At 42.9% G+C, this 23272-nt stretch overlaps 1 protein-coding gene across 1 annotated transcript in view; it reads right to left on the bottom strand.

Moving 5' to 3' along the window:
- Positions 1 to 4650: 4650 nt before the first annotated feature.
- Positions 4651 to 23272, bottom strand: part of HGD (homogentisate 1,2-dioxygenase) — a 52096-nt gene continuing 33474 nt past the window's right edge. The window contains exons 8-16 of the mRNA XM_004278539.4: positions 22904 to 22995; positions 21673 to 21707; positions 20765 to 20844; positions 19713 to 19812; positions 17507 to 17631; positions 15242 to 15346; positions 12813 to 12939; positions 7880 to 8061; positions 4651 to 4998 (exon numbers count right to left, since the gene is read on the bottom strand). Coding sequence (XP_004278587.1) covers positions 4849 to 4998; positions 7880 to 8061; positions 12813 to 12939; positions 15242 to 15346; positions 17507 to 17631; positions 19713 to 19812; positions 20765 to 20844; positions 21673 to 21707; positions 22904 to 22995 — 996 coding nt within the window. The 3' untranslated portion in view covers positions 4651 to 4848. The remainder of the gene's footprint in view (positions 4999 to 7879; positions 8062 to 12812; positions 12940 to 15241; positions 15347 to 17506; positions 17632 to 19712; positions 19813 to 20764; positions 20845 to 21672; positions 21708 to 22903; positions 22996 to 23272) is intronic.

Genomic DNA, 23272 nt, shown 5'->3' with positions numbered 1-23272 from the left:
CCTTCCCCTGACCTAGACATGGAAGTGAGATGAAGATAAGACAATATCCAAGAATAGCAGAGCAGAAAACCAGAATGAACTTGGTTCCAGGATAACCTCGTGTTATCATTGTCCTTGTCCTGACCTGCCAACCTCAGATTCTTTTTTGAAATAAAGTCCTAGTTGTTAAGCTAATGTTAGATTTTCAGTTACAGTTGACTGCACTCAATTGATACCATGTCCTTTTATTAGGAGAAGCGGTGTTGTAAAATATACCTGTCCTTTAGATTTTAATTTTATTTATAAAATAAGGGCAGTAAATGCTCATTAATGAGTGAAACTGCCCCATTTGTTAAATTTCTATTCCAGGAACTGTATAGAATTGCATACACGTGTTTTTTTATGAGGTATCACTGTTAATAGTACTGTAGTGAGTTGTGTCAAAGCTTGTGATATAATTTTAGATTTAAAAAACCTGGAGTAGGCTAATTAGGGTCCAAAGGCCCACTTGATTAGGCAAGATTCCTCAGGAAAAGCTCTGTAGTTAGTCATAGGTGAACTACTTATATTAAAGCCATTTTAGATTCTGTCTTAACTTTCACTTTAATTGAGCTATTAATATGCACTGTTGAAATCTTCAATTGAACTTCAAAATGGTTTTCTTGTTTTAAGACCTAAAAGATGACGAAAAGAAGGCAGTATGTACTTTAAATTTTCCACACTTTGGGCTTCTGTTACTTATTGCATTAGAAGAGTACATACCTTCCTCCTCAGCTAAAGGCTAGTTATTTAGGGACAAGGACCTTGGCTTACTCATTCCAGTGTATCCTACAGTAGGTCACACAATAGCTTCTCTGAGGCAGGAACTAATAAGTATTCACTGAGTCACCATAGCAACAATAAACTATAACAACAATAATAGCTAAATTTGCCTATGCTCACTATATGCCAAAAGCAGTGTGGATGCTTTCAATGCAGGCTGTCATTTAAACCCCACCAAATCCTTGTGAAATAAATCATTTCCTTCTTACAAATGAGGAAGGTGAGGTTCAGAGAGGTTAAGTCACTTGCTCAAACTCATTCAGCTATAAGCACTGTCTGGATTCCAGAGTCTGAATTCCTTATGAAGTAGGTACTATCATTATCCACATTTTACAGCTGAGGAAATAGAGGCTCAGAAAAATAACTCACTCAGTGTCACACAGCTAATAAGTGGTAGAGCCTGGATTGGAACCCAGGCAGTCTGGCTTTAGCATCTGTCCTCTTAATTATGTACAACACTGACTCACAAAAGGATACATTTTGGACATACTTCAGATTTGTCATGCAATTATATAAAGTTGATTATATTAAATTGAAGGCTAGCTAATTACTAAATGTAACAAAGAAGTTTAAATGTCAGCTCTCAAGCCCCCCCACCTTTTTTTCATTTTAGTAGTAAAATATCTTTCCAGAAGGATAGAACTTCCTTCAAACCCAGAAGTGATAACTCTTTCATCACTCTGGGAAACTACAACACAGAAACTGCACATTAACTATTAACTTATAGTTTACATCCGGGCGTTAGGTTTCTTATCTTCCCTCTTGTCCTCCCTGCACTCTCTCTGTGCCCCATCTAGGCAATAAAGCTTGTGCTTTCTGAAGGAAGGCAGTGGCCCACCCCACCACTGCCTTGTAGCCTGCTTCTCCTCCTGGGTAATTGCTCACCTCACACCCCATCCCATCCCATCCCATCTCATTCCATGAAACATTGGGAACTTTTTCCACCTCCTTTCTGTAGACCCCAGGAAGTCCAGATTTGGACCAGGATCTAAGGTTGGAAACAGAATGTTTTGGATACTGATTTTAAGGTAGTTTCCAAAACAGTGGTCCTCACCCTTGCCTGTGCATTGGAATTACCAGAGGAGTTTCAAAAAAATTCTCACTTGGATTCCATTCCCAGTATTTCTAATTTAGTTGATCTGAGATACACCCTGGACACTTGGAGTTTCAGAAGCTGCCAGGAGCTCCAATGTATAGCTGAAGTTAAAAACCACTGCAGGGTTTTTCAACCTCGGCACTATTGACATTCAGTACTGGATAATTCTTTGCCCTGTGCATTGTAGAATGTTTGCCAACTTCCCTAACCTTTACTTAATAGATGCCAGTAGCACCCTCCCCAGATGTGACAACCAAAAAATGTCTCTAGGCTTTGCCAGATGTCTTGGGCGAGGGGTACAAAATCACCCTTACTGAGAACCATTGGTGTAGAGTGATTGCCAGTAGCCCAGGCTGTGAGAGAATTCTCCCAAAAAGAAAAAAGGGAAGGGTGGCTTCTGTGGCATTCTCTCGAAAATATATAAAGATGCCAAGGGTACCTGGCAGAAAACTCTCCTGTCATTGAAGGAATCTTAAACGGGGTGGCTTTTTTTTAAAAAAAGAGTTTTAAATTTCTAAGCCAAGAGATGGTGTATTTCTTGGGAAGCATAGTAGAGGAAGGTATCTTCGAGAATAGGGAATTAAGGAAATGATACAGATCTTTCTAGCTGATCTGAAGCACAACAGAAGGAAACAATCTTCTTTAAATTAGTGTGAAGAGCCTGGTCTGGGTGAAATATTGTCTCCTGCTGATGAGTTGCTGCCAGCACTGGGGAGATAAAGTACATAGGCTTGGATGCTAAATGGATGTAAACCCAGAATGTTTCCTTAGCTCTAGGAAGGCTTTGTCACCACACTGATGATAGAGTGAACCAAAATGGGTGAGAGTCTAGGTTTGTGTATAAAGGAGGGTTAGAATGAGCTCATTACGGAAGTGCTGGAGTTTGGGAATATTCAGTGGTTGTCTTAGTTTGGGGTTATTTGAGAAAAGAGCCCGGGAAGCACCATAGGAGAGTGGGGAGGCGAGAGGGAAGGAAGCTACTAATGGATGCATTTCTAGAAGTTGCCACCATGAGCAGTGGAGCTTAATCCTTCTGGAAGTTGAGGGGAATCACAGCTGAACACAAGCCTCAGAAGTATGGAGCAAGAGAGCTGGCGTATTTATCTACTAATTTCTGTTCCGTTGGTTGAGGGCTGCGTCCAGGGCCATCCAATCCTCAGCACTAGCTGATTCATTTTTTTATACAGCAGAAACTAACACAACATTGTAAAGCAATTATACTCCAATAAAGATGTTAAAAAAGAAATCCTCAGCACTTTGTTCTGGTTTGGACCTCAGTCAATGTTGTGAGTGTCCTGCTGGCAACTGGAAGCAGCTGGTCAACACAGGATGGTGATTGTTAATGGGATAGAGGTGAGCCACTGGCAACCTGCTATAGGGGTCAATTTAAAAATTTTACAGGATTAACTGCTTTACTAGTTTACAATGGTTTATTTTTAATAAAGATTTCTTAATATATTAAGGAACATTGGGAAGGCACACCAACTACTGTCACCCTCAAAGATACCTTATTGTTTGAGATCATGAAATGCCACTGCCAGAAACTTAGCAGTTGTGCCAGCCCTGTCTGCAACTCCTCTTTCCCACAGACCTTACATCCAGTCCACTAACAAGTTCTTTCAGGTCTACCCCAAAGCTTTCAGGGATTTATCCACTCTCTCCCTGCTGCCACCTCATTAGTCCAGGACAATGGTGTCTTTTGCTTGGACTATTGCAATGGTCTGCTCCTGGGCTCCCCACATTCACTCTTCTTTGAGGTCCTTGAACCCACAAAGCTTTTTCTTGTAATGCTCCTTTACCTCAGCCCAACCCAGCCCAGCCCTACTCTTCCAATGACTTGTTCCTTCCTATCCTTTAGGTCTGGCTAAATGTCACTTTTTCAATGAAGACCTTCCTCTCTAAAGAAAGATCTCCCCATCCCACCTGTCATTCCCATCTCAGTTCCTATTTGTTTTTTTTCTTTGCCTGTTTCACAATTTGTAATTATACTGTTTGTGTATTTTGTCTCCCTGTCTAGAATGTAAACTCTGTAAGGGCCAGGACCATGTCTATCTCCTTGACGACCTTGTAGGGCTGACAGATTTAGCAAATAAAAATACAGGCATATCAGTTAAATTTGAATTTCAGATAAACTACGAATAATTTTTTAGTATAAGTATATCCAAATAATGCACAAGACATACTAAAAATTATTTGTAATTTATCTGAAATTCAGATGTAACTGGGCATGTTGTATTTTATCTGGCAACCCTAGTTCCTAGGCCCTGACACATAGCTGACTCTCATTACACATTGTTAAATAAAAATTTGGTAGCAGCAAAATTTGGCAACTAAATGGGGGAAATGTGTTAAAACTACAGAACTAAAGTAGTGAGAAAGGGCTTCCCTGGTGGCACAGTGGTTGAGAGTCCACCTGCTGATGCAGGGGACATGGTTTCGTGCCCTGGTCCAGGAAGATCCCACATGCCGTGGAGCGGTTGGGCCCGTGAGCCATGGCCGCTGAGCCTGCGCATCCGGAGCCTGTGCTCAGCAACGGGAGAGGTCACAACAGTGAGAGCCCCGCGTACCGCAAAATAAATAAATAAATAAATAAAATAAAGTAGTGAGAAATACTGCTTCCCATTCCTTTCTGTTCTGTTGCCTGTCTTCTCACTCCAGGAGAACCTAATCTCCTGGTCCAATCTCATGGACTTCCATTCCTGGGCACCACAGGTCTGCCCCATCAAGGCCTGATTATGACCAACTGCCACTTTCACAGAACACCAGCAAGTATTTATTGAGTAATTAAGCTGAAAGCACTTTCCAAATACATCTCTATAAATGTTTGAGTTCCTTGACTGTGAAAAAGTTCTCATTTTAACCAACCTCCTCCCCCAGTACTGCCAAAGAGCATGAGATTCTAAAGGAAATCACACAAATCCATCCTCAATTATGGTAGCAATGCTCCAGTCTCAATTAGTTCCTGCAGGGTTTCTGGAATTGGGGGTGAAGTGGCTCTTGAGAGGTTCCCAGCACTTGTAGTAGTTCTCATCCAAACAGTTAGAGGTCTTCAGCCCCCACTTGGTGACGGCCATACTTAGAGAAGACTCAAACATAAATGCCTGTAGGGAATGAGGATGGGGACAAGAAAGAAGTGAGGTGGATAATAAAACACATTTGATTAGATGTCAAGAGAGACGATATGAGTAGGTAGAATCTTCGAATAATAAATCATGTGTGCTAGCACGGTGAGGAGAAAAACTCAAGCCTTGGGTTCTGGCTCTGGCCCTACTACTTATAAGTGGGTAGTAGCTTGTGCAAGATCCTTAACTTCTCTGACACTCAAGTTTCATTCTGTCAAATGGAACTGGACACGTAAGCATCACATTGTCCTTGTAGCATCATGGAGCTAAATTTGCTAGATCCAAGGGCAGAGGTGGGAGAGTCCTAGGAATATTCTTCTCAGGGGCCTTTACTGTGGCTATGTCCATGTGAGGGAGAACATACTTCCCATTTTGCAGATGAGGAAACTAAGGTTCAGAGCTGGGAAATGACTGTCTAAGGTGATAGTAGTAAGAAATCATAGAGCTGGGATTTGAGACTTTCTTTTGCAGGACTCTGACCAAGAGATAGGCTGGGAAAAGGAAAAGAAGGAAAAGAGAGACTGAGGAGGAGGAGATGGGAAGAGGGGAGCAGGAACGTCTGTAGCACTTTTAAAAGCCCTGTCCCAGAAGGTTCTGAATGGTGGATGTCCTGCTACGTTCAGGCAGGTTTCATCTGCAACAGAAAGAATATGCAAGTGCCCTGTGCATCCTAGACATTCCAGCTTCACCTGTTGCTGATTTTCCGACTCACTATGGCTTAAAAAAAAAAAAGAAAACCCTACAATTCTTATGTGCTCATGTCGCTGGAAATTTAAAAAATATACATGGACAAAAGGAAGATAAAAATTCTCTTTGTGCCACAACTCAGAGAACCCATGTTAATGTCTGGTGTCTAATATACATTAACTTCTTTTTGCCTAAAACAATGGAGAGGGACTTCCCTGGTAGTCCAGTGGGTAAGACTCTGCGCTCCCAATGCAGGGGGCCTGGCTTTGATCCCTGGTCGGGGAACTAGATCCCGCATGCGTGCCACAGCTAAGAGTCTGCATGCTGCTACTAAAGAAGTGTGCATGCCGCAACTAAAGATCCCACATGCTGCTACGAAGATCCCATGTGCTGCAATTAAGACCAGAAGCAGCCAAAATAAATAAATAAACAAACAAACAAATACATAAACTAATAAATAAATACATATTTAAAAAATAAAACAATGGAGTTGATTGTCTCTGCCTGACTTCCCATGACAAGCTTGATATGAGGACCAAATAAGATCATATGGAGGTGTTGTGCACGTTATAAAGCACTATTCAGATATAAAAGTCATTATTAAGGCCATAATTATTGTTGTCTCTTTGCTGACCACTTCTTAGGAGCCTTGCTGTCTGACTGGAGTAACAAAACTCCATCCCAGCTGAGCTATGAAGACAGTATTATAAAGTTAATTTATTGCAAAGTGGTATAAGGATAAGGCATATGGGTGAGCCTGGATCCAAATTATGTAATGGGAAATGGTGAGGGAGACCCAGTTAGGTCTAGTGAAGTGTTAGACGCTCCTTTGCCAGGTAGTCTGGGCTCCCCTCCATAGGACAGCTCCTTCTCACTAGAGCTCCAAGCCCTAGACATTCCCCAAAGTCTTGCTCCTCATAGAAACAGCCCTGTCCTGTGCCTCACTGTTGCAAAAGCACTGTTCCCTGGTAACACTATCCAAAGCCAGGTTGGGCACTGAAGGTTACTAAGTGGTAACTCTGGGGTAGCCTGTGAACTTCCAGGAACTTTCAGAGGTAATAGCTTAAGATTATCAATATTTCATAGAGCTCTCGCACAGAGATGAAGGGGTTCTACAGAAACTCTGCAGAGGCCCTTGCAAGGGGAAATGGAGCTGAGGTCCAGCAGATGGGACTCACACCCTGCCCCTGCAGATCAGCTCCATCAACTATGGTCCTCAAGTTGGAACTGCAAGTAAAATGCGTTGGGCAGAGGGACAGATAAGCTCTCTGATTAGGTAGTTTGCAAGCTTGGCATGGAGTCAGGCAGGTCTGTGCTATCAATTTTAAAGTCAGGTGGCACTGAAGGCATTTGTTTAAAACTTTAAAGCAAATTTACATATGATTTAGCATAAAATTACTCATTGTGGTCCATAAACTAGAATGCAAAATAAAATGAAATCAAGTACCGCAGCTAACTGCAATTGTGTTCAGCCTCAGTGTTTACAGCGTGACGCAGGAGGAATACAAAACAGGTTTTAAATCCTATCAGTTTCATCCCATGCCAAAGGAGAGCAAAACAAAATGAGAAAACAGCTGAGAACTGCTGCTCACAATCTCTGACTGTAGTCAGGCAAAGGTTTCCTTGACCCTCCTGGGCTTGAGAAACTAGCTAAAGGTGACATCCTGTATCCCCTGTTCCTGTGGCCCTAGAAGATTACTTCAAAATGCAGGAGATGACTCTGAGACAGAGCATATATACAGAGGGCTGCATACAGATAAGGGAAGACTCCTCACATAGTATTAAAAATATCCCCCCTTATATTTGAACAGTGCTGTACAGTCAGCAGGGTTAAATCACAGCCACTGGCTGGGTTGGATGCCCTACCTGTTCTACAGATGGAGAAAATGAAGCACAGAGAAGTTAAGTGACTTACTCAAGGTCACACAGGAACCAAGAGCTAGAATTTGAACCCAGGTCTGACTCCAAGTACAATACAAACTCTTTTTACCCTACCACATCAGGAGTCTAGTGTATACACTGGGGTGTGCGCATACAAACATGGGAACATACACATAGACACACACTCTCCTCTCCTGACTCCTTCTTTGTGACTTTGGAAAAATAAAAAATAGCCTCTCAACAAGGTTGGGGACCCCAGAAGCCACCAGAGCCTCACATCTAACTTGCTTACCATGGTGCCATCAGCAATCCTCTCAGGCGCCAGCTTGGCTTTACTGGCTTTCTCAAAGCAGCCGGCATCAGGCCCATGGGGCGTCATTGGGCTGTGCAGGCTGCCTCCCCCTGGCAGGAACCCACCTTGCTTTGCCTCATAGTGACCTTTGATGAGTCCCATGAATTCACTCATGCAGTTCCCTGGGAAGGTTGAAACAGTATTATTTTTATTATCTCAGGCAAGGCCTGAAAACACCAAGACCTCTCAAACATTATTTCCACAGAATGTCAAGAAGATAGGAGAATCTGATAAATTTCATAGAAATAATAAAGAATATAGATAGACAGGAAAACAACTGCAAAACATTCATTAGGGTGGAATTCTTGGTAGGCAAAGCTCTACTCCATGGCCCTGTGGATTATCAGAGGTCTTCAGTTCCACTGCCTGGATGAAATTATGCTAGATCTAAAGAAAATCAGGGCCCAGACAAGAATTTTAATAATAATTAACATGCAAATCATAATAAAGAAGGGATGTACTCTTTCATCCAGGCTTACAAGCCCCATATAAAAATTATCCTCTTTCTCAGATCTGAATCCCTTCCCAAATAGCCTCACAGTCATACAGGGTATCACTATATTTCTGGTTACCAAATTAGAAAATTCAAGTGGTGTGTGTGTGTGTGTGTGTGTGTGTGTGTGTGTGTGTGTGTGTGTGTGTGTGTGTGTGTGTGTGTGTGTGTGTGTGTGTGTGTGTGTGTGTGTGTGTGTGTGTGTGTGTTGATGGAAATGTGATGTAATGGAAAGAACCCTGGACTTGGAGGCTGTTAATAAATAATAACCTGTGTGAAAAAATCTTATTATCTATAAAAACTAATCCATAAATACTATATATTCTAACAAATATCTTCTATATCTGAATCTAATATCAACTTATTCTTTCATTCTCTAAAATGCTTCTTAGATTCATTCTTTTTCCATTGACATTCTCTTCATAGAATCTGAAAAATCTTAATATTGGAAGGTACCCCTACTTCTACTCAAAACAGAAATATTCTGTATATAATTCCTGACAGATTACCTTCTGGGCTCTGCCTGCATGCCTCCTGTGAATGGAAGCACTCTACTCAACAAAGGAACCTATCATATTAATGAAGACTCTGGGTGTTAGAAAGTTCTCCCAAGTTAAATGGAAATTTGCTTTCATATAAGTTAAGTATACTGGTCCCAGTTGTGCCTCCAGAATCAACAAAATTTGACAAAAATCACCATGTTTCCACTTTTTCTATCTTACATTTCTGTTGAAACAAAGCTCTTTATCTAGAGCAAGAATTAAAGAAATATAACACCTGGGTGAAAATCTACCCATCTAACCATCCATCCATTCATCTGTCCATTTCCTACCCTATCCATCTGCCTCTCCATCCATCCAGCATATATGGACACTGTGCTAAGTACTGTGATAGAAATGAGTAAGAAACAGCCTCTTTAAAGTTCTTCATAGTCATAGTCGTAGTCATAGTCTGTCCCATGAGAGTGCTGAGAGTGCAAATCTTAGACAGAGAAGAGAGATATGGCATTGGCAACCCTTGCAAAGCCAAACATTTGACATGATAAATGCTCCACCCCCTTCCTTACTTGTGAATATAGCCAAGTGCCAAAATACTTGTGGAACTGACTGAGCAGCCATACCCATTTTGCCCAGAAAACAAAATGCTGCTGCAGGCCCCTGCAGAAAAGGTAAGACCCAGGTCATAGCTCTACTTGTTTCTCCATGAAGCAGAAATAGAGGAAAAGAAGCAACGGTAAGCATAAAGTGTCTATATTTTAAAAGCAGTTCTGTTCATGACTTAAATATGCTGTCACACTCCTTGATCTAGTATGTATCCTCAGGGTCACCTTCATGGCTTAATTTTGGGAAGAGAGCAAGACAGAATTCAGCTTTGATCTGAATATGAATTTAGGTAGCAATGATTTGGTGATGACATTTCTACATCATTTTCTGTATTTCAAAGGACACTGGGAAGGTAGAACTTGCCTTTTTGATTAATGCTGAATCCAGTTGACTAAGGTGCATTAAGATGACTGGAGGTGGGCTTCCCTGGTGGCACAGTGGTTAAGAATCCACCTGCCAACACAGAGCACACGGGTTCGAGCCCTGGTCCAGGAAGATCTCACATGCCATGGAGCAACTAGCCCGTGTGCCACAACTATTGAGCCTGCTCTCTAGAGCCTGTGAGCCACAACTGCTGAGCCTGCATGCCGCAACTACTGAAGCCCGTGCACCTAGAGCCCATGGTCCGCAACAAGAGAAGCCACCACAATGAGAAGCCCACACACCACAAGGAAAAGTAGCCCCTGCTCACCGCAACTAGAGAAAGCCTGCGTACCGCAACTAGAGAAAGCCTGCGTGCAGCAACGAAGACCCAATGCAGCCAAAAATAAATAAATAAATAAATTTATTAAAAAAAACAAGATGACTGGAGGCAATATTTCTACAGAAATCATTCTCCACTTCTGTAAAGTCACATCAAAGTGGCAGAGATTTTGATTACTGCTAAAGCATTATTATTTTTATTTTTATTTTTTTTTTGCGGTACGCGGGCCTCTCACTGTTGTGGCCTCTCCCGTTGCGGAGCACAGGCTCCGGATGCGCAGGCTCAGTGGCCATGGCTCACGGGCCTAGCTGCTCCGCGGCACGTGGGATCTTCCTGGACCGGGTCACGAACCCATGTCCCCTGCATCAGTAGGCGGACTCTCAACCACTGTGCCACCAGGGAAGCCCTAAAGCATTATTTTTAATATCTCTGGTAAAAATAATTTCTAACGCAGGGTTCTGGGGTTTTTCCAACTAACTCAGGGCAACCATACCTCTCTAAGATTTATCTATCCTGGGCCAAATTTATTTGAGAGTCTTAAAAAAAAAAATTAGAAGAGGCATTTCATGAGGCCATTTGTTTCAGGCAGTCTGAATTACAAACTAAAATCAAGCAGTGGATTGACAGCTGTAGCACAGGAGCGAACCTGGGTGGGGAGACAAGCCCCAGGCCAGCATTTCTCAACATGTGGTCTGTAGACCTCCTGCATCAGAATCCCCTGACTTGCTAGTTCAAAACGCAGATTCTGAGGTTCCACCTCAATACCAACTAATTAAACTCTCTGAGAGTGGACCCAGGGGAAAATTGTTTTAAAAAAAGTCATTCTAAGTGGTTTTCATATCCCCTAATGCTCTTAAAGTGTGGTTCCTGGAACAGTTGCATCAGCATCACGAGGGAACTTGGTACAAATGCAAATTCTTAGGTCCTACCCTGGACGTTCTGAAGCAGAAATTCTGAGGGTGGGACCCAGGAATCTGCGTTTTAACAAGCCCTCCAGGTGACACTGACACATGCTAAAATTTGAAAACCACTACCTCAGGCACGAAGAGCAGCCTCCATATAAGAACTATGTGAAATAGTGAAGTATCAAGGATTAGTATGTGACGTACAGGCTATAATCCAGAGCAATTCCCTTGCCTTGACAACAGGCTCTCTAGGGGACTAATTTCCAGGAGGAGAACAGTTGGGACCTGTGATGGGCTTGATATTCTTCAGAAAGGACATAGTTTGTTACATCTCTATTCACAAAGTATCTGGTGTCCTTGAAGTGTTAACCAGTTGTGTCCTTTTCAGGTGATTTCACCTGAGAAAGGTGATGCTGACATTTGACCATGAAGTGACCTTCTTCCATTCTGAGGGCCTTTGTTCTCCATCCTCTACAAATGCCGAAATCGCTCCTTTAGTCACTGTTGTATCCTGTTAAAGTGCTGCCACCTGGGTACATATCGAGAGGCGCCTCAGAGACAGAAAGCCCTGAGGTTAACTAAAGAAAGGGGTTTGTTTTTTAGAAGGTTCCAGCTGACATGCACCTCACAGTCTTTCCAGAACTCTATGTACAAAAATGCACTCTCCAGGAAGTAGAATTGTGCGTTGACATTTAGGTTGGGTTTATAGCTAGCTACTGCACAATTAAAAATGCCAGCTTCATTAAGTACAGCCATGAGGTACCTTATTCATTCTTGGCGATGCATTCACCTATTAAATAAATATTTATTAGATGCATATCATGCACTGGGCACTGTGCTAGGCATATCTGCTAGTGCCCATGACTGGTCCGGCATCGGACTGCCTTCATTAAATCCTGACTCCACCACTTAACTAGCTGTGAGGCCTTGAGCAAGTTACTTAATCCTTCACAGCTCAGTTTCATCTCTGAAAAAAAAAAAAAGTGGCGGGGGTGGAGGCAGATAATGATACTACCTACCTTTCACAACTGTTATGAGGATTGAACGGGTTAATACTTTTAAAGAACCTTAGAGCCATAGGAAATTGTCAGTAAGTGTTCGCAGTAAGTAAAAACATTATTTATAAAATGAAAAAAATCATAGATTTGGTAAGTTCTGTTCTAGACAACAACTGCTTTGCAGAAACTGCTTCCAGAATGGGATCCATCCCCTAGTGTGGACTGCAATCTGCTTTACCCCTCCAATTATTATTGGAGAAGGCACATTTTATTGGCTCTTGAACCAGACTTAGATAATGAACTTTCCAAAAACAGCAAACTAACCAACAACATCCCGTGGTTCCTCCTCCCTTTATACCTAAAATGTAGAGAAACATCTTGCTTCATCCTTTACCAGCCTTTGTGCCATTCTTCAGGGTCAGAGGAACTGGGCTCTAGGCATTACACAGTTGTTTCCTTCTCAGAGTCAACATGCCACTGCCATCCCCACACAAGTTGTGGCGTTTAAGTAGCTAAAATTCTGGGTGAGCGGCACTGGGCCTGGGGAGGCAGGCTTTGAACTCCAGCCAGGACAGGGCGTCCAAAAACACCTCTGGCAGCGTTCCCCATGGGTAACGCTCACCACTCTGCCATCTCTTTGGTTTTCAAATGTAACTTGGCAAAAGACTTACTGTGGTAATAAGGAGGCCTGAAGGTCTTATCAGCAACTCCCCATCGCGGTGGGAAGATGACAAAATCAACGATGGCCACTCCGGGGCGGACAGACTTGGCAGTCAATACCGTGAAAATGGATGGGTCCTGTGAAAGAAAGGACAAGGAAAGCCTGAAGACACGAGGAGAGGGAGGTGACTGAACAATGACACATGTCACCCATGCATGAAGGGTTTTTGAGTGAAACTGTAATGTCTGATCAAACCACAGGCCAGGCTAAGAAGTCTGGGCTTGTCATCGAGGTGTAGTAATCACTCATCTGACTTTCCCCTCTTGCTGTGCTTGAAGCAAAATGAATTAACACCAGCTAAGGAGATTCTGAGCAGCTTTTTCACCCTGCTGAGCCCTCATTTCATGTAAGTACTACCCTGTGGGTCTGACAACAAGCAGTGCATGCCTCCCAACCTCAGGTCAGAGTGACCAGAGCTGGGATGTGCTGCAGGGAGCTCTTGGCAGAAGGGGTGCTCAGAGTAAGGTGGAAATAGAAATAAAATAATATCCAAGGGTTGGTATAGATGTAGGATGTGCATCTCTTTGGAGGAATCACAGAGATTCCAGATGGTATCCTCATTGCTTTCTTACCCTTGTTTGACTCTCAGGTCTAAAATGCATCACTCGTCTGGGTGGTGGTAGTGTAGGGGAAAAGGGAATAGGTGGGGGGACAATATTATGATTTATCAAGAACTTTAGACTCCTTCAGTGGAAAGACTGAGATTCAACTTAATGGCAATCAATGATCATGTTTACTTTCAGATGCCGCATGAGGGTCTGGGATTCAAAGATGATTGAGCACTACTCCTTGCTCTTTAGCATCATTAGTGGTGGTGGTGGGTGTGTGTGAGGGGGACTGAAGGAGTAATAAAACAAGTGCATGAATAATGAATCACAGCAAGGTGCCAAGGGAAATCTAGCTTTACAAATAGAGAGCCAAGGGGGTACAGAGTGCCTATCTCTACTGAGAGGATCAGGGAAGGCTTCAAAGAGGAGGTGACATTTGAGGTAGGACCTGAAGAATGAAAGGAGAAAGAAAGAAAAAGGGAGGGAAGGAGGGAGGGAAGGAGGAAGGAAGGAAGGGAAGGAAAGGAAGGAAAAGGCAGAAAGGCATTTTAAGCACAGATAACAGGAAAGATCAAAATGCACAGAGATTTTGTTGAGGCAAGAGAGCTAAAGCCCAGAGTGCACTGGCAAAAGGGAGAGGGGCAAGAGGTGGTACTGGGAAACGAGCCCAGGGCCAGATGGCAAAGACCATCAGATACCATGCTTCAGAGCTCAGACTTAATCCTAAACCACAGGGAACCTGCAAAGGTTTTCTAATGCTGTGATAGAATGATCAGGTCTGAATTTTGGGAAAACAACTATAGCAGCAGTACAGAGGAGATTGGGCATGTGTAAATGCAAGTCAAAAAACGCTTTATGCTGTGAAAATGAACACTCCTTCATCTGTCATGAGAAATGATCTGAAACTGTTAAAAGGTAGCGAAGCTCAAATAAAGCTCTATCAGTGTCTCAGGATCCTTTTTCTTGCTGCTTTGGGCATGATGCCTCATTTTCTTTTCCCTTTTGATTTTATTAATTGTTGCTGCTCTTCAGAAGGGTAGTTTTGGGCCCCTAGAGGTAAGCTGAACTGGCTCAGAGTAATCTTTCTGTCTCTGGTTTCTTGCTTCTGCTCTAATTACCCCTCCAGCTTGTGGGTAAAGTTAATCTATTATGCAAAGTGAACTTTCCCCCAGGATCTCAGAAGTAGCACTTTATCGAGAATGTGGGGCCTTGGGGGCCTGCACTGTAGGCTGGGGACCTATTTGTAGTCCCCTGATTGACTGAAAAATATGATCGAGTTCATAATCTAGAATTTCTTTGGTTTAAATTCAAGCACTGAACATTATGAGTAACTTTAGAAGAGGGCTGTCTGTTCCATCATGGCTAAAAAGAGCCGGGAGTGGAGGCACTGGAGTGGGCAGCCAGAGCTAGCAGACTCTTGGTATTTATGAGCAGGACAGAGAACTTTCCAAATCCAGAAATGTTCCTTCCTCACCACTCCATCACTAACATTAGCACTGGTTTTCTTTTGGGGATATATTTTCCAGGAAGAAACCAAGTTTTTAGCCATGTAGGAGAGTTCCTGTGAATACTCTGTAGAGAGCTGAGCTGTACTGCAGGGTGAGTGCTGAGCTTTTAGCCTGGATCGCCCTCTAGCTATGTTATTTACTCCTTCACTGAAGCCTTGCAGCAGATGATTCAAATTCCTGTCAGCACAGCGACAAATGACTAAATCTCGGGCTTCCAAGGGTGACACTGGTAGTGTTAAATCTGTGAATGTCAGGGGTCTACTGTGGACCCATCCCACCTATGGGTGTCCTCTCCCCGGGGCCCCTCCATGGGCCAGACTTACTGCGTGGTCAAAGGCCACTGAGTTGATGACCATGAAGTTCTCCAAGTTGTACTTGTAGGGCGTATAATTCCCATGCCAGGCCACAACATTGAACGGGGAGACATCCTGATTTAACAACAACAACAACAAAAAGGCAGGAAAGGGTGATTTTAGCATGTAATGCTTTTGTAGCTATGATTCCTCAGTTTGTACTTGGCATTATTGTCTCTTTTTTGATGTGATTCTGTTCTCATCATTTAATAATACCATCTCTGGGAAAAATATCACCCTGAATCATCTTGTGGTTGCTTCACATTCTCTCAAACTGTCCTCGCTATGCCGCTAACCCTAGTCTTCCAGTTCATAAGCTGCAGCTGCTTCTGATCACATGTGCAGCACAAGCACAGCACATGCTCCAAGCAGTGCCTTTTCAACAATTTTAACACAATTGTGAGAATCTGTGGATGCCAGCAATTCTTTGACAATCTGGGCCACCGTCTGGGTTTCCCAGTGCTGAGGGTAGGCACTTGGCTGTGACTGCTCTCCAGCTAACTGCTGCCCAGAGGAGATTCTAGTATATTCAGTGCCTCGGTTGGTGAGTGCAGGAAGGCTAGAAGGTCTCTAAGAGTTCCAGCCCCAGGGACTTGAGATTTCAGAGCAATCCTAAGGTGATGCTTCTTGGGTCTGCCCTGGGGTAAGAGAGGATCAGTGTTCTGTTATAGGAAGGTAGTTAGGCTAGGGAGTCCAGGTGATACAGTCCATGTAGGTCAGCCTCCCAGGGCACAGATTATGGCAGAGATGGGAGAATGGATCAGTGGGGGCTCACACAGAGAATAACCCACACAGAGTCCATTTGGAAAGTGGAAACCCATGGAGCTGCTGGCTACCTCTAGAATGGTGATCCTCTATCAAATATATGTCAAATATAATACAGGGAATAGTCATTTAAAAATGAATGTGAATGGCACAATTTCATTCCTTTTTATGGCTGAGTAGTATTCCATTGTATATATGTACCACATCTTCTTTATCGCCATTTGCAGAGACGTGGATGGACCTAGAGACTATCATACAGAGTGAAGTAAGTCGGAAAGAGGAAAAAAAGTCATATATTAACACATATATGTGGAATTTAGAACAATGGTACAGATGAACCTATTTGCAAAGCAGAAATAGAGACACAGAGGTAGAGAACAAACATATGGACACCAAGGGGTGGGGGGTGGGACGGACTGGGAGATTGGGATTGACGTATGTACACTACTATGTATGAAGTAGATGGCTGGTGAGTGCCTACTGTATAGCACAGGAAAAAAAAATGAATGTGATTTCCACACTGCATCCCCAGAGGTCATCATTTTTGCCAGGCTGGAGTAGTAGCTCAGCACCTGCATTTTAAACAAGTTTCCTGAGAATTTCTGATGCAAGTGGTCTCTGAACCACATTTTAGGAAATCCTGATCCAGAGAATATGAGGGTGACTATGTGTCAATGAGTGTGACAATGAACCCTCAAGAGTTAATTTTAAACGCCAAACTAGTTGGTCTCTGCTGGTTAGCATACCTTCTAGATGCTGTCCAAAGAAAATAACGTGCCTTAGCAAAATATAAGCAATAAGTTAAATGGGCAAAAATAAAGCAAATGAATAATGGTAAACAGAAGAGATCTTTGGATTATTTTTACTGTATGGTTACTTTATTTTACTATATTATATATCCAGTATATGAAGTAATAATGTATTATATTACAGATTATATATTGTTATTTTTATTATTATCTATGCCTTTGCTTATCTCCTGAGTTTACCAGGCTGGTGCTATAAACAAAGTCAAACTAACTGAGTTCTGCTTGTTTTCTATCAATTGTTGCTTGTATTTGAAAATATGGTGACCATTCTTGAATATAAGTCTTAGATGAACTGCTATTAACTCATTTTCCTTTTCAGAACATATTGCCCTGCCTGTATATTATGCTTCCCCAACATTTATAGAGACCTAGATATTGTGGGGTTTTTATTGCTTGATAAATAGAAAGAGCATGCCCTTTGGAGTCAGAAAGATATGGGTTTGAATGCTGATTCTGTCATTTACTGTGACATTTGGTAAGTTATCACCACCTGGCCTGTTTTCATGACTACAAGTAAGGCAAGTAGCACCTTATTTGTAGTATCTTAGTGATGTGGTAAAGATGAAATAATATATGTAAATACTTAATACTAGCCTTGGCAATCAGAAGGTGCTTAATAACTATTCATTCCTTCCCCTGCCTACAAACCCGCTTACTTTACCTGTTTGGCAGCAAACATCTTGCCCTGGTATTTATTAATCACAGTGTAACCACCTGGCGCTTGGTGATCTTCGTACCAGGCAACAGGTATCAAGAAATCACGAGGATTGGCCAAGCCATTGGCTCCTAGAACATAATGACCCAAAAGTCTTTTAGACACTTCTGAAATCACATAGGAAAGATGCCCACTGTTGCACAAAGAGAAAGGGCTCTCTTCCACGTCAAAAGCTACTCCACAATTTGCTTTCATTGTTCAAAGGCTCATTGGAATCCCAGTCTGGTGCCTTTTAAGGAGGACCTAAGGAATTTGGTCAGAAAAAAATCATGAAAATAGCATCATCATCATCACCAGCATTATGTCCTAAAGTTGTAGCGTGAATATGGTTTATAAACATTTTACATGCATTATCTCATCACTACAGGGGAGGGAAGGGGAGGAGAGGGAGAGACTAGAAAAGAGGAAAGGGAAGATATGATAGAATACTAGATCTTTTTTTCCAAGAAAACTCTGATGACTCTAGAACTCATCTACAGTCCTTGAGAAAGGTTACATACTGTAGCCCCAGGCGTGCCTCTGCTCCTCAGACAGAACTCAGAATCAACCCAAGCCTGAAAAACTGCTCTGCAGCCTGACAATCTGTCTGCCACTGAGGGAGACAGTATTTGGGACTTGCCTGCTTACCTTTGCTTTGTGAGTGTTCCCTCCAGAGAGAAAAAAATAAATCAAAAGACCAAAAATGAAAAACGTAAGTGCAAAAACATAATTTAACTCTGAGTGGAGAGACCTGGGGAGTGTTTTATCATTTCCAGCTCCTGGGGTTTAAAAGAAAAAATGTCCCCAGCTGGTTAGTAAATTATATATATTTTCCAGAGGGTACGTGTTCCATGGAACCCGGAGGCTCTGCTGGCTCTGGAGCAGCAGGAAGCCAGAACAAAGTGGGAAGAGCGGGTGGAGAGCAGGATAACAGATGGCCCACCATGGCTCCACTGCCTCTCTGCTGCCTCTCACCTTCCTCTGACTATTTGGATCCCCCAGGGGAGTGACCAGAAGGCACATGCTGGCCTGTCCCTGGTTTGCTCTAAAAAAAATCTGTTGACAAGGAAAGGGAAGAGCTGGGGGCTGTGGCCACCACCTTCAGCAAACATGCCAAAGATGGAACCAAGGGCCAATTTTTCCCAACCACTCCTTTCACTCCCAGGGACGTTTTGCGAACAACCCCTCCTACCGCCTTCACTTCTCTCCTGCTCTCCCATCTCCAGCTTGCCAGAAGAATTGGGGGTGGGGGACCTTGTTTCACTTTTGAAAGTTTTAATCTGCCTCATGGAGGCTGTGGTTTCTAGCTCCTTCACAGTACTGAGGGAGGTATGCTTTTTGACTCTCAAGTGTGTAGATGTTTTGGAGGATGCTCAGTAGGAATGTGAGGTTCATAGACTGTATGTCTTTCAGTCCGTTTCCCCTTTCCATAGCCACATAGCCCCTACCATTGTTATGGCTTTTCCCATTTTATTGTCTACATACAAACCACTCATTTAAGAACATGATTTTCCTTTTAGCCACAAAACCCATTCCCACTTGTACACTTTTTCTTAAGCTCATCTCTTTCCTCTTTATTTTCCCTCAACTTTCCATCAAGGATTAGTCAAATCTTATCTTTTCTATGAAGCTGTTACTGGAGACTTGGCCTACAGTAACCCAGACTTCTACATCCTCTAGGGTATACTCTGTATAACCTGAAATCTATTACGTATTGTTTTGCTCTCCAATGGTCTGTATACTATTCTAGAGAGAGATTTACCATGGGTTGGCTTGGATCGTTTTCTGTTATGCATGTATGTGATGGGAAGAAGCTTGTTCTAGCCTTAATGTGGTTCCTGTCATTACGCTCAGCACAACATGGGAGCCAAGACAAGCTGATGGACTGGTGCACTGACCAGCTAATTAATGAAGCTGTCATCTCATCAGATGGGTCAGCTATGCCACCTGGAGCCCCTGAACGTAGAAGTCTGAAATAAGAAGTCTGCGATTGCTCAGGGAACTCTAGTATGTTCTGAAATTCCCAACTACACTTGGTCTAGGGAAGAAGTTGTCTAGAGAGGAAAGTTGAAGTTTGAGTGAGATAAAGAGGGGAGATGGATGTTTAACTTTCATGCAATTATCTGTGTCCTATATTTCAAGTCAGCCTTAGAAGCTTGCATTGAAGATTTACCAATCGGTCCCAGGTCAGGCAACTCAAAGTGGACGCCGTAGACCTCCAGGATGTAGCCCCTGGTCTCCTCGAAGACATCTATGCTGAACCGCATTCCTCTCTGGAACAGAAGTAAACATTGGTGTGCTCTCCCAAATTATACCTGTAGTTATAAAGAAGCTGCCCAAGAGCCATAGCCAGCCTCACTTGCACAAGTAATTCTGTAGCCTGTTGAACTATGTTGGAGAGGTGACCAGCTCAAAGAGGAGGTAGAAAGAGAAATTTAACTTCTAATCACATCTGTGACTCAAACCAATTCTAGTCTACTCTCTCACTGGGTCCATAGATAACAGTGCCCTGATTTAGCCAACTTTTAAAGAAATCCATCTTCACTGCTTTCCACCCGCACCAGGGCCTTATCCAGAGTGTGTATAAATATTTAGGAAAGTGAATTGACAATGTTCTTTGCTTTGTGATTGTGTACTATTTTAAAACAAAGTAGGGGGCTTCCCTGGTGGCACAGTGGTTAAGAATCCACCTGCCAATGCAGGGGACACGGGTTCGAGCCCTGGTCTGGGAAGATCCCACAGGCTGCAGAGCAACTAAGCCTATGCGCCACAACTACTGAGCCTACGCTCCAGAGCCTGTGAGCCACAACTACTGAGCCCGCATGCCACAGCTACTGAAGCCCATGTGCCTAGAGCCTGTCCTCCACAACAAGAGAAGCCACTGCAATGAGAAGCCCACGCACTGCAACGAAGAGTAGCTCCCGCTCGCCACAACTAGAGAAAGCCTGCGCGCAGTAACGAAGACCCAACACAGCCAAACTAACTAACTAACTAACTAACTAAACTAACTAACTAAATAAATAAAATAAATTTGAAAAATAATAAAACAAAGTAGGCACACAAGTCTAGTTACCCTTCTGCACAGGGAGCCTTCTGTATAACTCAAACTTCCTCCCCATTGCCCAGACATGACAGAGAAATTTTAGAGTTGGAAATAGCAGCAGTTGCAACATCAGATTGCTCCCAAATTAGGGAGAAGCAGGGAGAGGGGGACACATCACCAACCTGAATGACGCATATCTCGTTGGGCTGAACAAGCATCTTGCCAAACTCGGTGTAAATGAGAAGTTTCCCTTTCTGGGGAACTAACAAAAAAGACAGGGTGGCAGTGGGTAGCTCTTTTCAGGCGAGAATGACTTCATGAAGAGTAAAAGGCTTAAGGGCTGCATTTGCTTTTTCATTCCAAATGAAAAGTACTTTATTGAGTTTTATGGGGGAATATGACAGAATTGACAACTTATGTTAGCTATTTTACTATCTAGAAAAACATGAATGGAAAAATTGACTCTGCTTTTTTCTTCTTTTCTTTGGTTGCCAGGTAAGGAGCTTGTATTTGCACAATTCTGTGGCTTGACCAGAAAGAGCAGAAGAAATAGGATGGAAAAAGACCCATTTCTGATAGTTCCAGCAGAATGCTGGCATTTGCATGTCTACTGTCTACATCAAAATGTTCACTCCATAATATCGTACTAAAACCATCGAAAAAGAATGGGTAGACCAGAGAATCCCTACTAGACTTTCCATCCTTCCTGATGGTCTCATGAAAATTTGTATTTATATTGCAGATATCAATGACAGATGGTCTTTTCTTGGGTGAGTGTGAAGGCAAATAGAGTTATCTTAACAAGTTAATCACATGTTGGTATTACTCTTCATTTCTTTTCAGCTGCCCAGATCTCCCAGATCAGAAAGGCCCAGAAGAAACGAACAAAGACAGGGAGACCAGGAAATAGAGTAGGGGCTTGGGGGTACACAAAGAATCTTTTCCAGACCTCCAATCGCCTTTACACCTCAGTCTGTAGACTGCACTAAATAAGACAGATTGAAAGGAAAGTCATATGTATACAATTAAAAAGTAGCTTATGACTAGGGATCAATTACCAATGAAAGGGTCTGAAATCTTCAAAACTTACCAATCAAGAAGTCTCCATCTGAACTGTAAAAGCATCTGAAACATATAGAATAATTCCTATGATTTTCAGTTTTAACACTGTCCAGGCAAATTAATTCACTGCACAAATTATTGCTCAGTACCTGGTATGTGCTAGGCTTAGTGCTGGGTGTAAAATGATGAGCAAAATGACCCCATCTCTGCCCTCATGGAGCCTTAGAGTCTAATAGGAAGTCAGACAGCAATCCAACAACTACAGAACCATATCATCATAAACTGTAATGGCACTGTGAATGTCACGTTCAGGGGGCTGAAAGAATAATGAACCTGATCTAGTCTGAGGAGGCAGCCAAGGCTTCCCTGAAGGGGGAATGTCTGACTTGAGATCTGAAAAAATCATCTAGGCAAGGGCTTGGGGATGGGATGGGGGTGGGGTGGGGAGAACATTCCAGAAGGAACAGCACAGGCACCTGCTCTGAGGCAGAAAGGCACATGGCAGGTAGAAAGAACTGAATGAAGGCTAATGTAGCTCAGGTAGACAGACAGGAGGAGCCTGGTATGATGCTGGACCCCGAGGGACATCTCCAGTGCCTTGTCATAGGGCCGTGATTTTGGCCCTGATTCATGGCTCAGAGAAGTTAAATGACTTGTCCTAGGTTGCTCAGCCAAGAAGAATGGATTGGGCTTTGGACACAGCCGTCTGGTTCCAAAGGTAGTGTGCAAAACTGCTATGATATTCTGCTTCCCAAAGAAAAGGCAAAAATGACTTTTATGTAAGTGCTTCTGATTTTGAAAAAAAAATCTAATATGTAAGTTCTTTTATTTAGGATCTTTAAGCTTACACAAAGTTATTAGCTGAAGCCAAAGTCTGCCACCAACAGGTAGCCCTAATGGCTGCTCATATAGTATGACTTTGGACTCAAGAACAGCCCTGGGGAACCTTAGAAGTTAAGGATATTCTGACTCAAACCTGATTAAAGTCAAGGTTTGAGTCAGAAAACTTAGACTACTCCTGCTTTCAGTGCTCCATTGTCCCTTTTGTATTTGCATTGTTATGTGACATTCTTATTTATGCCACAGAAGTCAGTCAAGATAGAAATGCTCATTTATTGTCATTATTTTAAAATGTATATCAAGATTGCTCTGGGGTAAAAAAAAAAAAAATAGTAACAAAAACAACAAACCAGCCTTCACCCTCTTGCCAGTAGCTCTTGGGGAAGGGGGCTCTCGTGCCATAGCTCTGAGCCACTTACCTGTTCCCCATGGAGGTGTTGCACAGGAAAATGTGGACAGCAAGCCCATTGTTAGACCTGATATCTCCAGCTCCACACAAGGTGTGCAGGCCCTGGGAGAGACCCGCACGAGAGGGAAAGGTGAATGAGGCCAGCCCTCCCACTGGTCCCTGAGAGTCATGAGGCAAATTCTACTAGGGTCTTCCCTTTGGGACCAGGGAACCCGGAATTTACTGACTTATGTTTTGTAGATGGTGGCTCACCCTCATTGCCAGGCATGGCCCTAGGTCTGGATTGTCTTAATGGCTCCATCAGAGTTGACCTTACAGAGCATCAATTCATTACTTGGCATTTTATCAGTTTGGTGCTTAAGATCAACCTGAAGGAGAG

The sequence above is a fragment of the Orcinus orca genome, chromosome 5 (genome assembly GCF_937001465.1).
Source record: "Orcinus orca chromosome 5, mOrcOrc1.1, whole genome shotgun sequence".
NCBI lineage: Eukaryota > Metazoa > Chordata > Mammalia > Artiodactyla > Delphinidae > Orcinus > Orcinus orca.
Note: the sequence above shows the minus strand (reverse complement) of the source record. Positions and strands in the feature narration are given on the sequence as shown.